Here is a 16401-nt window from a genome sequence, read left to right on the forward strand (position 1 = left end):
CCTTCCCACCACTGTCTACGACAGGGGGCAGTTCTGTCTGCATGGTGACAGGCTTCACCTTGGGTTCTTCTCACCTCTTCTTCAACTCTTCTGGTGGACACCCCTGGGAAAGGTACCCCTGTTTCTGTTAATCATTACAATCTAAATGAAAAAGTATAAATGAAAAAAAAAAAAAGGGTCATGCACACATGCACACAGTCACACACACAAAGGAAAACATTGCAAATAGAGCCACAGCATGTTCACAGATGTTATCACAAATGGATGGGATAAGAGAGTGATTGTGTGTGTGTGTGTGTGTGTGTACGCTTTTCTGAAGTTTTCTAAGTGGTAATAATAAGTGCCCTTTGTTTTAAGGAACCCAAGTTGGTCCTTTCTTGTCTGCATATTGCTAGGCCACTGAAGACTTCTGATTCATCATGGCCCAGTGACTCCAGAAAGTGAGGCATAAAAATCTCCACGCCCACTCTGGCTTGCCGGCATTTCCCTGGCCTGTGTACCTGTTTCAAGCAGAGCTCTGTGCATCTGGGTCACCACACCCAAAGTATGATGCAGGTCTCCTTCGGGATGCGTAGCAGTAGGAAGGGCTGTAAGGCAGCAGCTGCCCCACAGATGGAGGCAGTTGAATGCTTCAGCCCCCATCTGGGCCAAAGTTGTCCTCGCTCCTCTTCCTCAGAGATCCAGACTGCTGTGCCTCCCAGTGTTTCTTAGATGGGAATTTATGAACACATGTCTAGTTGGTGGTGCCTTTTAGTTTTCACATCACATGGGGCTAGGAGGCTGGACAGTTTTCTAGCAATTCAAGAGTCCTACAGCTTCTGCAGGAGTGTTTCCAGCACTCTGAAGATCATATGTGAGAATAGGTTCTCTTTCCCTGCCTCAGGTGGAGACAGACCCCTCCTACTCCCTCTTCCCAACCTCCTCTAACTCATTGTCACAATGGGTTCCACAGATGACAGATCTGTCTTACCAGACTGGAGTTGGGAGGTGGGCAGGAGGTTATTGGCGAGGGGAGCCCTCTGGCCATCATTCTTCTCTGTCCAGGCCACCCTGAAGGAAGGAACTGGGGAGGGTGGCCTGTCCTCCTGAGGCTTGGGAGGTCTTTGACACATGCTCAGTAATGCCTTTAGCTCAATCCTGAAATTCTCGTTCAGCCAGCAGTATATGAAGGGGTTATAGCACGTGCTGCTCATGGCAAACCAGTGGAAGGCAAAGTAGAGGGCATTGTTGGTGCGGATGACTTTGCTGGACAGGAGGAGGACGTAGCAGTTGAGGGGGAACCAGCAGAGGGCAAAGAGGACCACCACCAGCATCAACATTTTGATGGTCTTCTTCTTTTTGCGCCGCAGGGCAAGGTACTGATCCGTGGTTACATCGCCAATCATGTTACACAGCCACAGTTTCTTGGCCACACGAGCGTAGGCCACAGAGATGATGAGGAGGGGCAGGATGTAGAGCAGGATGAAGGTGGCCAAATCCAGGTACTTCCAGAAGAGGTCAGCTGGCTCAGGGAAGTCTGGCAGGCAGAGGGAGCGCACAATGTCCTCACTGGGGGCAGGAAGTGGGGCGGGGGACAGAGGTAACAGAAAGGAGATATTATGGAAATATATCTGGAATATATGTGGAAAGTCTTCATCCCAAGAAGCACTGGCCTCTCTTTCCACTGGGCTCCTGGTACATCCATCTAATATAGCACTTTTGATGCTGTAGCCTAATTATCTGATTACATTTCTGCCTTCCGTACTAGGCTGGGAATTGCATAGAGGTAAAGGATACACCTGAATTTCTCTGTGTTCTCTTAATCTTGTATAATTCCTAGCCCATAGTAGAGACCCAATAAATATTTCTTGAATAAATGAATGAAATGCTCATGTTCCCAGATTGAAAAGTAACTCATCCTTGAGGAAATCCTAGAATTTCCTATTGTGCTACTTCCCCATTTTAAAGGGAAAACTAAGGCATGAAGAAAAGAAATGATGGGTCTTGAGCATATGAGTGGTAAAGCCTGAACTAACATCTCTTCAGCCGTTCATAGAACAAGTATTTATTTTATATGGAATGTACCCCAGTCCTCTTCAGCCTTTTAAGGAATATCCATGTGGCTTGGTGCTCTAGTTCTATGTGCTGGTGGTCATCACTAACAAAAGAGAGAGGAAACTTCCTTTGCTTTGGTTAGGGGGAAATAAAAATAAGTCCTCTATGTGGAAAGGTAGAAGGGCAGCCTGGATGTTGGGGGCCTGGGCATGTGATTCATTTCAGTGTCCTAGAACTCCTGGAGGGGGCCTTTATAAATTAGTTGAAATCCACCTTCTGGGCTTATTTCTCTTGACCTTGCTTTTGTCACAGGAGTGAGTGAGGGTGTGTGTGTGTGTGTGCGTGTGTGTGCGTGCTGCAGGTGGGATGGAGCATGGCTCCTGTGACAGACACTCCCTGGATCCCTGCAGAGCCCCTTTGCCAGTCTGGAGAACCAACCCTCCAGCAAGAAACAGCTGGCACCTGTGATCTTCTAGGTGCCTAGGACTCCCCTAAGGCCACCCAAGGCCCTTCCCACGATTCAGTACAGCCATAATTGGCTGGGAGTTTCCAGGTTTTCTAGGAAACACCTGTAACAAAAGACTGAGAGATGGAGAAATAGGAAAGCCCAGTTACCTGGCCTGAAGTTGAGGCCAACTCTGCATTTTCAGTCAGCCCCAGAGCCTCCTGTGGGGCAGGGACAGCTTCCCCTGAAATCACACCCTTCCTTAGTCTCTCCCTGGTCCCTGTCCAGCCTCTGCCACTCTCTTTCCCATTGCTCTTGGGAGCACTGTCTCAATTAGCCACTTGCAGGTGTACCTGCCATTAAGGCAAAACCTGTCTCTAAGGAAGCTCATCTAACACAACAAATGAAACCCGGCAGGGTGGCTCATGCCTGTAATCCCAGCATTTTGTGAGGCCGAGACGGGCGGATCACCTGAGGTTCAGGAGTTTGAGACCAGTCTGACCAACATGGAGAAACCCTGTCTCTACTAAAAATACAAAATTAGTCAGGCATGGTGGTGCATGCCTATAATCCCAGCTACTCAAGAGGCTGAGGCAGGAGAATCACTTGAACCTGGGAGCCAGAGGTTGCGCTGAGCCAAGATTGTGCCATTGCACTCCAGCCTGGGCAACAAGAGCGAAACACCATCTCAATAAATAAATAAATAAATAAAAAGCAGGAGTTACAATCCTAATCTCTGATAAAAGAGACTTTAAGCCAACAAATATCAAAAGAGACAAAGAAGGGCATTACATGATGGTAAAGGGATCAATGCAGCAAGAAAAGCTAACTATCCTAAATATATACACACCCAATACAGGAGCACCCAGATTCATAAAGTAAGTTCTTAGAGACCTACAAAGAGACTCAGACTCCCACACAATAATAATGGGAGACTTTAACACCCCACTGCCAATACTAGACAGATCAATGAGACAGAAAATTAACAAGCATATTCAGGACTTTAACTCAGCTCTGGACCAAATGGACCTAATAGACATCTACAGAACTCTCTACCCCAAATCAACACAATATACATTCTTCTCAGCAGTATATCACACTTATTCCAAAATTGACCACATAATTGGAACTAAAACACTCCTCAGCAAAAGCAAAAGAATGGAAATAATAACAATCTCTCAGACCGCAGTGCAATCAAACTAGAACTCAGGATTAAGAAACTCACTCAAAACCACACAACTACATGGAACTGAACAACCAGCTATGAAATGACTACTGCGTAAATAATGAAATGAAGGTAGAAATAAAGATGCTCTTTGAAACCGATGACAATGAAGACACAACATACCAGAATCTCTGGGACACATTTAAAGCAGTGTGTAGAGGGAAATTTATAGCACTAAATAAATCCCCATAAGAGAAAGCAGGAAAGATCTAAAATTGACCCCTTAACATCAAAATTAAAAGAACTCGAGAAGCAACAGCAAAAAAATTCAAAAACTAGCAGAAGGCAAGAAATAACTAAGATCAGAGCGGAACTGACAGAGATAGAGACACGAAAAACCCTTTAAAAAAAATCAATGGATCCAGGAGCTGTTTTTCTGAAAAGATCAGTAACATAGATAGACCACTAGCCAGACTAATAAAGAAGAAAAGAGAGGAGAATCAAATACACGCAAGAAAGAATGATATAGGGGATATCACCACTGATCCCACAGATATACAAACTCCCATCACAAAACACTATAAACACCTCTACACAAATAAACTAGAAAATCTAGAAGAAATGGATAACTCCTGGACACACACACCCTCCCAAGACTAAACCAGGAAGAAGTCAAAACCCATAATAAACCACTAATGAGTTCTGAAATTGAGGCAGTAATTAATAGCCTACCAACCAAAAAAAGTCCAGGACCAGACGGATTTACAGCCAAATTCTACTAGAGGTACAAAGAGGAGCTGGTACCATTCCTTCTGAAACTATTCCAAACAATAGAAAATGAAGGAATCCTCCTTAACTCATTTTATTAGGCCAGCATCATGCTGATATCAAAACCTGGCAGAGACACCACAGAAAAAGAAAATTTCAGGGCAATATCCCTGATAAACATCAATACGAAAATCCTCAATAAAATACTGGCAAACTGAATCCAGCAGAACATCAAAAACCTCATCCACCACGATCAAGTCGGCTTCATCCCTGGGATGCGAGGCTGGTTCAACGTTCAACATATGCAAATCAACAAACATAATGTATCACATAAACAGAACCAATGACAAAAACCACGATTATCTCAATAGATGCAGAAAAGGCCTTCGACAAAATTCAGCACCATTTCATGCTAAAAACTATCAATAAACTGGGTATCAATGGAATGTATCTCAAAGTAATAAGAACTATATATGACAAACCCACAGCCAATATCATACTGAATGGACAAAAACTGGAAGCATTCCCTTTGAAAACCGGCATAAGACAAGGATGCCCTCTCTCACCACTCCTATTCAAATAGTATTGGAAGTTCTGGCCAGGGCAATCAGGCAGGAGAAAGAAAGAAAGGATATTCAAATAAGAAGAGAGGAAGTCAAACTGTGTGTTTGCAGATTGTATATTTAGGAAACCCCATCGTCTCAGCCCAAAATCTCCTTAGGCTGATAAGCAACTTCAGCAAAGTCTCAGGATACAAAATCAATGTGCAAAAATCACAAGCATTCCTATATACCAATAACAGATAAACAGAGAGCCAAATAATAAGTGAATTCCCATTCACAATTGCTACTAAGAGAATAAAATACCTAGGAATACAACTTACAAGAGATGTGAAGGACCTCTTCAAGGAGAAATACAAACCACTGCTCAACAAAATAAAAGAGGACACAAACAAATGGAAAGACATTCCATGCTCAGGGATAGGAAGAAACAATATCATGAAAATGGCCATACTGCCCAACGTAATTTATAGATTCAATGGTATCCCCATCAAGCTACCACTAAGTTTCTTCACGGAATTGGAAAAAACTACTTTAAACTTCATATGGAACCAAAACAGAGTCCACATAGCCAAGACAATCTTGGGCAGGAAGAACAAAGCTGGAGGCATCATGCTATCTGACTTCAAACTATACTACAAGGCTACAGTAACCAAAACAGCATGGTCCTGGTACCAAAACAGATATATAGACCAATAGAATAGAACACAGTCCTCAGAAATAACACCACACATCTACAACCATCTGATCTTTGACAAACCTGACACAAACACGCAGGGGGGAAAGATTATTTATTTAATAAATGTTGTTGGAAACACTGGCTAGCCATATGCAGAAAACTGAAACTGGACCCCTTTTTTACACCTTATACAAAAATCAACCCAAGATGGATCAAAGCCTTAAACTAAGACCTAGGATCATAAAAATCCTAGAAGAAAACATGGGCAATACCATTCAGGATGTACGCATGGGCAAAGACTTCGTGTCTAAATCACCAAAAGCAACAGCAACAAAAGCCAAAATTGATAAATGGGATCTAATTAAACTAAAAAGCTTCTGCATAGCAAAAAAAAACTATCATCAGAGTGAACAGGCAACCTACAGAATGGGAGAAAATTTTTGCAATCTATCTGTCTATCTGACAAAGGGCTAATATCCAGGATCTACAAAGAACTTAAACAAATTTACAAGAAAAAAAGCCCATCAAAAAGTGGGCAAAGGATATGAACAGGCACTTCTCAAAAGAAGACATTTATGCAGCCAAGAGACATTTGAAAAAATGCTCGTCATCACTGGTCATCAGATAAATGCAAATCAAAATTGCAATGAGATACCATCTCACACCAGTTAGAATGGCAATCATTAAAAAGTCAGGAAACAATTGATGCTGAAGAGGATATGGAGAAATAGGAATGCTTTTACACTGTTGGTGGGAGTGTAAATTAGTTTAACCATTGTGGAAGACAGTGTGGTGATTCCTCAAGGATCTAGAACTAGAAATACCATTTGACCCAGCGATCCCATTATTGGGTATGTACCCAAAGGATTATAAATCATTCTACTATAAAGACACATGCACACATGTTTACTGCAGCACTATTCACAATAGCAAAGACTTGGACCAACCCAAATGCCCGTCAATGATAGACTGGATAAAGAAAACGCGGCACACATACACCATGGAATATTATGCAGCCATAACAAAGGATGAGTTCATGTCCTTTGCAGGGTCATGGATGAAGCTGGAAACTATCATTTTCAGCAAACTATGACAAGAACAGAAAATCAAACACCACATATTCTCGCTCATAAGTGAGAGCTGAACAATGAGAACACATGGACATAGAGAGAGGAACATCATATACTGGGGCCTGTCAGGGCGTGGGAACTGGGGGAGGGACAACATTAGGAGAAATACCTAATGTAGGTGACGGGTTGATTGGTGCAGCAAACCACCAGGGCACGTGTATACTTATGTAACAAAACTGCATGTTCCGTACATGCATCCCATAATTTAAAGTATAATAAAAAAATTTAAACAAAAGGACAAACCAGTGACCAACAACAACAAATGATAAAAATCACTCTAAGAGGCTGGGCGCAGTGGCTCATGCCTGTAATCTTAGCACTTTGGGATCCCAAGGTAGGCGGATAACCTGAGGTCCGAAGTTCAAGACCAGCCTGGCCAACATGGTGAAACCCCGTCTCTACTAAAAATACAAAAAATAAGCCAGGCATGGTGGTGTGTGCCTGTAATTCCAGCTACTTGGGAAGCTGAGGCAGGAGAATTGCTTGAACCCAGGTAGCGGAGGTTACAGTGATCTGAGATCCTGCTATTACACTCCAGTCTGGGCAACAGAATGAGGCTTTGTCTCAAAAAAAAAAAAAAAAAAAAAAAAGTCACTCTAAGATCATTCATTCATTCAGTAAATACGTACCAAGAGCTTGTTATGTGGAGACAGTAAGCTAAGTGTGGGGATCACCGAGATAACAAAGAATCAGGGCCAGTTCTTCCCAAATTGACACTGCAGCAGGGAGATCACCTAATGAACCAGTTGAAGTTTTAAAAAAACTGTGTGTTGAAAGAAAGACGTTCTCATTCAGTAGAGCATAAGGTAAACATGTACAGGAGGTGGGGGAGATAGAGAAGCCTGCCTCAGGCTCAGAATTGCATGCAGGTTTTGTTTGTAGATAGTGTGAGCGGTTTACACCTTGCTCCTTTTCAACAAGGCCTTAGTGATTGGGATCTCAGGCTGTGAGTACAGCACCCTGGTGACAGATGCTGATAATTATTGCTTTGTCCTTGCAGAGAACCCGGAAAGAGAATAAGTGAGAAGCTAAAGAAGAGAGGAAGCAGACAAAACGTAGAGGACAGGCATGGACCAGGAGGTAACAGGATGGGAGCAAGCCAGAGAAAGACTCAGTGAGGCGGGTACTAGTTACTCAGAGAGTTGTGAGCTCCTGGGGGCCTCAGGTATCCCTTGGTCGAGCCTGACTCGGGAGAAGACGCGAATCACCAGGCAGATCCCTGCGAATTCATCTCACCTGTATTTGAAGGTAAATAATTTCTGGCAGATAGCATGTGGGAGTGAAAAGAATGTAGCCATGGTCCAGATGACAGCGATGTAGATGACACCCTTTGTGATTGAGATCCGGGGTTTCAAGGGGTGCATAATGACCTGGAAAACAAGCAAACCGCATCATTAACTGAAGATGTTTTGAAACAAATCAGAAATCTGGGCCAGGTGCAGGAGCTCACGCCTGTAATCCCAGCACTTTGGGAGGCTGACGCAGAAGAATCACTTGAGTCCAGGAGTTCTAGACAAGACTGGGCAACATAGTGAGACCCTGCCTCTATATATTTTTAAAAAATGAAAATACATAAATAAATAAAAAGAAATCTGGAGGCACAGCTCACTTGTCACATAAGGCAGGCCCTACCGATAAAGCCAAGCACCCCTTATGTTCATTATTGAGGCCCTGAACTACACCAGGTAGCTGCTGGGGGAGAGGTAGGCCCAGCCATGTCCCACCCAACAGCCCACCTCCAGAGGAGGAAAGAAAGGGTCATCTGGATTCAGAGACTGGGGCAGGTCATCTGCCTCTTGCTGATCATACTCAGGCTGAACCAGGGTCCAGTGAGAGGACTGGGGAGGGGTTCAGGAGGAAGGCTGCTCACACGGCATCACAGCGAGGCTGGGAGCGGAGCAAGCCCATGGTCAGCTCCTATCTCCTCGGGACTTGAGCTCATCTTCCCATGATTCTAGACCCCTTAGGTTATGATGGACTCTGAGAGGGTCTGACAGACAGGAAGAGACCGTTCTCATCACTCATCCTGGGAAGCTACATGGGCACTACTTATGTGGGAACTCCCAACATGTTTATGAGAGCCATTACTAAAATTGCACCAGGGCCCAGCTCTCACACACCCATAATAAACTCAGTGTTGCAGGCTTCAGGCTGAAATGCATCTTGGAGTTGCTACTGTATATCAATCAATTCTCCTAAAAGGTTTAAATAAAGACTTAAGGATTTAAAACCGTCCTCATTTTCAGAGGAGAACGTTATTTTTTGAAAAAGGCATTTGGGATGGGTTAGTCCAGGGTTAGGGGAAAGAGGTCAGGAAGAGGTGCCACCACCTCTAGATGTCATCCCGGAACACACTGGACATTCTGGCTGTGTCCTGAACTGTTTTTATTCCTCCCAATGTTTTCAAAGTTTTATGGGAGGAAGCAATGAGGCTTCAGAAGCTGACAGCACATCTCTGTTCTGGATTCAGCCATCTCTGCCCCTCACACTCTTGTGTTCAGATTGCTGAAGGGAGTGGCAGCCTGGGGCAGAGGTTCCATGCACTTCTCAAAGACTCCGTTGACCTTGGGACAGAGCCCCTTGTTGGGGTATATGTTGCAGTAACATGGTCAACATGAGCAAGGCTTTGCCGCTATTCCCCAGACCCACTCTTAGCCCATGGTCAATGCTTGGTTGCGTTAATCTGGGGTAAAGCATAGGCCAGGTAAAAGTAATCAGAAGTCCTTCTAGTTAAATTAAGGGAGACAGTTAAGAAAAGGCAGGAAATATTTATATGCAAACTTTTCACACTTTACACTAAAGCATCTGCAACATACATTAAGAGTTGATTGTTACAAAATTATGGCATTTCAGAGATAAAGAGATCTCAAAATTTGACTAGTTCCATTCCTTATCAGATGCAGGAATCTCCTCAAATACTTCCCCATCAAGTTGTCATCCTCACTTTGCTTAAATATGGCTGATGACATGAAACTCATTACCTCCCAGGCAGGTTTGTCTACGTTTAGACACTTCTACAAGAGAATTCTTCCCACATTGGACTGACTGTATTTTTGAAACTGCATCTTTGGAGCCTCCTATCCCGTGGTCCTTGTCGCATCTCATGGTGCTACTCAGAATAAATCTCATCTTTCTGTGTCTGGTGGCCCTCATAATACTGGCCTTGTAGATTCCTTTGAGTCTTCTCAGAACAGCATGGTCTAGTGACTGGAACATGGGCTTGGAGCCAGACAGACCTCAGTCCTAATCCTAGCTTCACCATTCATAGGCACATGATCTTGGAAAAGCTACATATGCACTTTACTGAGCCTCCATTCCATAATTCAGCATAGGTCTAAGCATACAACATGAGTTCATTGAGTAAGCATGGAAAAGGCGCTTGGCATGAAGCTGTCCTACTTAGATGTCCTGGTCAGTTCCTTTCACCATATACACCTATCAGCTTCCCATGGGTGCAGAACTGTTAGAATACCTTCCTGACCCAGGGCTGCCATGCTCCACTGCAATGCCTGCTTCTGCCACCTGGACATCCTGGCTTGTTTTCCGCCTGAATAGCCTGAATTGGTAAATATTCATCTCTCACTCTGAAGCCTCGTCTCTGACCTGCAATTACTCCTCTCCTTTAATCTGTGATTTTCCGGATTTGCTTTTCTATCCTCAAAACAAGCTCACTAATTTCTGAGACAGAAAATGCCAGCAATGGCCGGGCACGGTGGCCCACGCCTGTAATCCCAGCACTTTGGGAGGCCGAGGTGGGTGTATTACCTGAGGTCAGGAATTCAAGACCAGCCTGGCCAATATGGCAAAACCCCATCTCTACTAAAAGTACAAAAATTAGCCAGGCATGGTGGCAGGCGCCTCTAATCCCAGCTACTCAGGAGGCTGAGGCAGGAGAATTCCTTGAACCCAGGAGGCAGAGGTTGAGTCAAGATGGCGCCACTGCACTCCAGCCTGAGCGACAAGAGTGAGACTCTGTCTCAAAAAAAAAAAAAAAGAAAAGAAAAAGAAAAAAGAAAATGCCAGCAATGAGTATTCATTGGATCAACAAACTAAGAATAACTTTCTGTGATAATTAGGACAAAGGGTTTAATATCACTAACGTATGTGTTCATGTTGATCAATAAGAAGAGAAACACACTCATTGAAAACTGGGCTAAAACGCTGTCTTCAGAGCCCCCGCAACTTCTAGGAAAGGGAAGCAAGACAGGGAAGAGCAGAGCATTAGGGGTAGGTGCCCTCACCTGATGGCGGTCCACCGCAATGGCTGTCAGCGTCAGTGCTGAGACGTGCAGGGAGCAGTACTGGGCAAAGCGGCTGACATGGCACATGCCCTTCCCAAATATCCATGTGCTGTTCACAAAGCGAACCTGGAGATGAGCCCAAAGATGTTAGGAGACAGACAGGCCTTGACTTTGACGCCCATCCCTAGAGGTCTCTGAGGAGCATGCCCTTAGGAGGATTCCTCCAGCTCCTCCCTTCTTTCTGCTATGATACTGAATTGTGGAGTAAACATGATTTTCTCCAGCACAACTCATTTTCATTCATTCAATTCAGCAAACCTTTATCATACTTCTGGGCCAGGCCCCGTTAGGTGCCAGGAGAGCTTGGGAAGGATGTGGGCTTTGGAGTTGGACTTCCCACCTCTAACAGTTTCTTACTGTGACGGCTTGGGCAAGATAGGTAACCTCTCTGAATCTGTTTCCTCATTTGCAAAAAAAAAAAAAACAAAACAAAAAGCCATCAAAAATCTCTTCCTTATAGGCTTAGTATAAGGTTTAAATTTTTTAAATGTCTGTAAAGGGCAAAACACAATGTCTGGCAGATTGTTCAGCTATTATTAGAAGTAAATAGTAGCTATTTTTATGTGCAATAACAAAATTCACTCTTGGTCCACACAAGTTCAATCTAGTAGGGGAGACACATCTGAATTGTCACAACACAGCATGTGGGCTGTGCTGGCAAATCTTGGTTAAACTGACCTTTCAGGTCATCATCTGGGGTGGAGACCCACGGACCTGGAGAGGTGTTGACAGGTGTGGGGAGAGAAGACAAGCTCTCAAAACCGTGTAGGGCCCTAGAAGCAGGCCCGGTCCTTATCCCACATCACCCAGCACTATTTACTCATTCAATTAGTACTTGAGCAGCTCCTGTGAGTAATATCCCATGCCTGAGAGAGATTGAGCATTGATTCTGATTAAGGAGTTTGCAGCCAGGGCAGAGGAGGGTCAACTCAAGTGCAAGACAAAAAGTAATCAATGCTTTGTAGAGACCCAGACAAAGAGCAATGGGGCCACCAGACAGGGATGGGAGTGGGCAGAGGCACAGAGGCAATAGAAATAGGGCAAGTTGGCCCAAGAGAAGGAATATAATGTAGTGACTTACAGCAGAGTGTTTGCCACTGATCACTGTGACCCTGGGCAAGGCATTGGGCCCTCTGAGCCCCACTTTCCTCATCTGTAAAATGGGCTAACCCTTTTCACATGGTTGTTACATCAATCAAGATTGATAACACATGTAAAGTAGGTGCAACAGTGCCTAGTACATTAATGCAATCAACTGCCATTATTACAATATATGAGACATCTGAACTGAGGAAGGATTCGTGCACATGGAGATGAGGACAAAAGGCATTGGCACTGGATCAGAAATCCCAGGACCTGTTTGGGGAATAAGGAGTGGATTGGTTTGTCTGGAGTGTGTGAATGAGAGTCATGACAAGTCTGGCCAGATCTTGAAACTAGGACAACAGACCAGGGATGTTACTTTCTTTGAGGAGCGCAGGGAGGAGCCATTGAGGCTTTTGAGCAGTTCAGTAACATTATAGAGCTAGAAATCTTCAGCTATTCCTACTTCCCACCCCCACACTGGAATTACCAAATCCAACCAGTTCTACCTCTCACTGGTTTTCAAAACTGTTCCCTCTTCTTCAGTCCCAAGTCCATGGGCCTTGTGGGGTACCCCATTATCTCTCCCTTGGACTATTATAGCCTCTGAACAGCTTTCCCAGTTCTCCAGGTTTGTCACCTTGGAATTCAGCCTTCATACTCCTGACAGCATTTCTGCTAACCACAATCATATTATTGTCTCCCTTCTGCTTGGAATCATCCTGGCTCTCAGGACAGAGTATCCAGGCCCCTTCACAACCTGGTCCCACCTTTCTTTCTGGCCACCTCGGCTTCTGCCTCCCCTGCCCACTCCTCCACTGTGCTTCCTGCTGCTCTAGCTTCATTGAGCCACTCAGTGTTACCACAACACACCATGAACTTTGATGCTTCAATGCCTTTGTTCTCTCTGGTCCCTCTGTCTGTACTAAGTGTTCATCTCGACCTGGAAAATTCCTATTCAGCCAGGTCCTGTTGAAATGTCACAATCTTTGCAGTCTCCTTTGACCCTCTCGTGGGACTCTGATGGGTCAGAATGAAAGACTCCCTCCTCCAGGCTCCACTACATCCTGTGTGCATCTATCTCTATCTACCAGGGGAACTGTAAGTAATTGCCTGCTTTTCTTTCCATTATCAGAGCTGGGCTTCATGCTGACTGCAGTAGATGAAGTGGATAGGAAGGGAGACCAGGGAAGAAGGATATTGTTGCCAATCAGCCAAAGGCAGGGATGCCTTTCCCAGTGGGGGAGCCTGAGCTGAGTAGGCCGAGGGGTTGGAAGCCCCTCCCCATAACCTTCTCCCTTTCCTACCTACCAGCACCTTATAAGCTGTAATCCAAGTTTGGATTGGGGCAGTTTGATGGGTCAGGTTCAAGGCTAAGCTGCTTTGGCTCATACTGGAGGGGGTGCTGCGTTCTGAGGACTTTGACATCCTGTAGATCTCTTGCAGGAGATCCTCTGGGGCAGGTATTGCCAGCTGTCAGGTGTAGCCTGTCCTTGAGTCTGTGGCGTCCCTACCCCTTCTTGTGTCTGCTGCAGATCCAGCCCTGCATCCTGGCTCTGGGCAGCAGCAAAAAAGGCCATGTTCTGTGGCTTCCCGGTGCCCAACCTGGGTAGCCCAGCCCAACCACACCATTGTAGGTTCTCAGGTCAGAAACCAAGGAAGGGGCAAGGGGTGGCAAGGATGCTGTTGTCTTGTGCTTTGAGACACCCAAGGAGGAGGGGAGTATTTGAAAGCCCGCTTATCCTTGGGTAATGCCCAGGGGATATTCAGCAGCCATCAATACGTTAGATGTAGGCTGACAGGAGATCAGAACAAGTCCAGGGTTTGGAGTAGCAGAAGCTAAACATGGTCCAAGAGTGTTCTTCACTCCCAGCTGGCTGGCTTAGTGGACCGACCTCTGGATTTGAGTTAGGGGATGGAATTCTCATCCTGGATCTGCCAACTACTGGCCAGGTGGCTTTGGACAAGGGATTGAACCTCTCTGTGCCCTAGTTTTCTCATCTGCAAAATGTGAGTAATATTCTAATAAGTGAGGATGAAAAAGAGAATGTGAGGGCACTTTTTCAATATAAGATTTGGAAGGATGTTCACACAGGTGATGGACTTGTGGGGGTTCCTCCTGTGTTTTTTTGCTTGTCTGTGAGATCTGGTTGTGTGTGTACGAGAGATAGCGGGAAGAGAGACAGAGAGAGATTAATAGATACTGCTTTAGTAATCACTCAAATAACAGTTATTCCATAAAATGAAAAAATATAACACACTAGAGAAACATGCAGTATAACTGTCACTATGGTTGCTCAGTCATCGCCCTTACAGTCCCAAAGCATCCATGAGAGCCACACTCCCTGGTCACAGCGGGACACCACCAGTGCTAAGTAGCCAGGGCTTGGGGGAGGAATCCCATCAGCTGCAATGTGCAAATGCCCCCAGCCTGCCCGATCTCTGCGGCCCAAGCCCACTCCCCTCATTTCTTCCTCAACACAGACCTCAAACACAGCCTCATGATCAACCCACAGAAGGGAAATGCACTTTAAATAAGTGGTCTGGGAAAATGAACTTAATGTTCCATTAAAAATTAGCAATTGTTTGATATTTCAGTTGTAGCACAAAGCAGCATCCCATGGGTATGGGTGGGCACTGAATAGGCTGCACTTCAGAGGGAGGGGGACCTGATCATCGCTGCTGACATTTCAGGGGCATTGATTTACTGCTCAATTATCAAGCAAGCCCAGACCCAGTGAGATTAAACAGGAAATGGTCGTTCATTTCCAGCTGGCTGCAGACACTCAAACTATTGACCCAATGCCGCCTCTGCAGAAGCTCTGGCTTATAAAGTGATGAGATAGAAAGAAGTGGGGAGGAATCAGAGTGTGGCAGGGGAGAAAGAGGAAGACAGGAGAGGAGGGGAGAGGAGAGGAGAGAGTATAGAAAAATAAAATCACAGACAGACTGACAAGAAGAAAAAGAGATAAGAAGTGAGGAGACAGAGACAGACGAATAGGGAGACAGAAAGAGAGAGAGAAAATAAGATGAGGACACACAGACAGAGACAGAGAAGAGAGACAGGAAGACTTCAGAAAGAGAGACAGAGACTGAAAGAAAGACTAAGAAAAACAGAGGAGAGAGTCAAGAACCGAGATGACAGAGGAGAGAGAAAAGAGATTAGGACAGGAAGACAGAGGCAGAGGAGAAATGAGGAGGAAGAGAGACGTGGAGAGAGACGTGGAGAGAGAAGTGGGGACCCACAGAGAGACACAGAACGGCAGAGGGAGGCCGGAGAATTGAGATAGGAGAGGGAGATGGAGAAGGTGGGGCGGCAGGCAGCGGGCCCCTTACCAAAGTGAAGGGGGTGTTGAGCAGCGTGATCATTATGTCGGCAACTGCCAGGTTGACGATGAAGAGGCTGGTGGCCGAGTGCATTCGCTGGTTCTTAAAGATGACATGACAGACCAGGACGTTGCCAAAGAGTGAGAAGACAATGATGAAGGAGTAAGCCACGATGAGCAGGGCTTTCACCGTGGGGTTCTGGGACTCGGCGCCGTAGCGCCTCCTGCCCACAAAGTTCTGCCAGTCGGAGAAGGTGTAGTTGTTCCAGGAGAAGAAGTGCGAGGCATTGGGCACGACCAGGGCCGCCTCCAGGCTCTGCTCGTCGGCCCGGCCCTCGTGGGGCTCGGTGGCTCGCACCAAGGGGAAGAGACAGAGCAGCAAGAGGTGAGAGACCATGTTGCAGGAGCCACCCCTCCCTTGGGAGCCTGCGGGTCGGGCGGCGTCCACTCTCGCCAGGCTCGGGGCGCGCAGCCGGGGTGCGGGGCGCAGAGCGTGCAAGGCGGTCCGGAGGAGCCAGGTACGGACCCGCGGAGCACCGCGCAGCCCGCCACCAGCCCGCGGTCGGCACTCCAGCTCCGGGTTTGTTGGAGCACTTTTATATCTCTGCTCCCACCAGGCTGCTAGGGAGCGCCTCTGCCTATTGGGCAGCGCGGCGTCTCTCGCGGCGACCGTGACGCGCTCCAGCCTGGCTCCCCCCACCCTGCCGGTGGCGCCGTTGCTGCCCCCACACCCAGCCGTTCCCACTCCCGCCCGTAACTCCTCCGACAGGGCTTCGCTTTGGGGGCTCCTTCCCCAGCGCGTACACGCTCGCGTGGTGTCGGCTTAGCCTCTTGTAAAGGAAGCAGTCAGGCGGGTGGGAGGAAGCCCACAGGGGCATTTGGGATGATGAGGGAGCGTGCCGGCAAAGCC

General features: G+C 46.2%; 1 protein-coding gene across 2 annotated transcripts; it reads right to left on the minus strand.

Annotated features, from left to right (window-relative positions):
* Nucleotides 1-473: 473 nt before the first annotated feature.
* GPR83 (G protein-coupled receptor 83) lies at nt 474-16054 on the minus strand. 2 transcript variants are annotated; one of them, XM_023225673.1, is made up of 4 exons: nt 15502-16054; nt 11023-11148; nt 8018-8151; nt 474-1548 (listed from the first exon to the last, which is right to left on the minus strand). In XM_023225673.1, the coding sequence occupies exons 1-4, from the start codon at nt 15886-15888 to the stop codon at nt 924-926; spliced, it is 1272 nt and encodes a 423-aa protein (XP_023081441.1). In that variant the 5' UTR covers nt 15889-16054; the 3' UTR covers nt 474-923. The 2 variants fall into 2 exon arrangements, with proteins under 2 accessions (XP_023081441.1, XP_023081442.1); XM_023225674.1 differs by lacking the exon at nt 11023-11148 and having other exon boundaries at nt 924-1548; nt 15502-15888.
* Nucleotides 16055-16401: the final 347 nt, after the last annotated feature.

The sequence above is a fragment of the Piliocolobus tephrosceles genome, chromosome 13 (assembly GCF_002776525.5).
Source record: "Piliocolobus tephrosceles isolate RC106 chromosome 13, ASM277652v3, whole genome shotgun sequence".
Classification (NCBI taxonomy): domain Eukaryota; kingdom Metazoa; phylum Chordata; class Mammalia; order Primates; family Cercopithecidae; genus Piliocolobus; species Piliocolobus tephrosceles.

Excerpts from the sequence above, each read along its gene's own strand:
- GPR83 (XM_023225673.1), bottom strand. The coding sequence starts at position 15,888 with ATGGTCTCTCACCTCTTGCTGCTCTGTCTCTTCCCCTTGGTGCGAGCC. Across the intron at positions 11,149-15,501 it reads TCAACACCCCCTTCACTTTG|GTTCGCTTTGTGAACAGCAC; the intron begins GTAAGGGGCCCG and ends GCTCATCTCCAG. Across the intron at positions 8,152-11,022 it reads TTGCGGTGGACCGCCATCAG|GTCATTATGCACCCCTTGAA; the intron begins GTGAGGGCACCT and ends CTTGTTTTCCAG.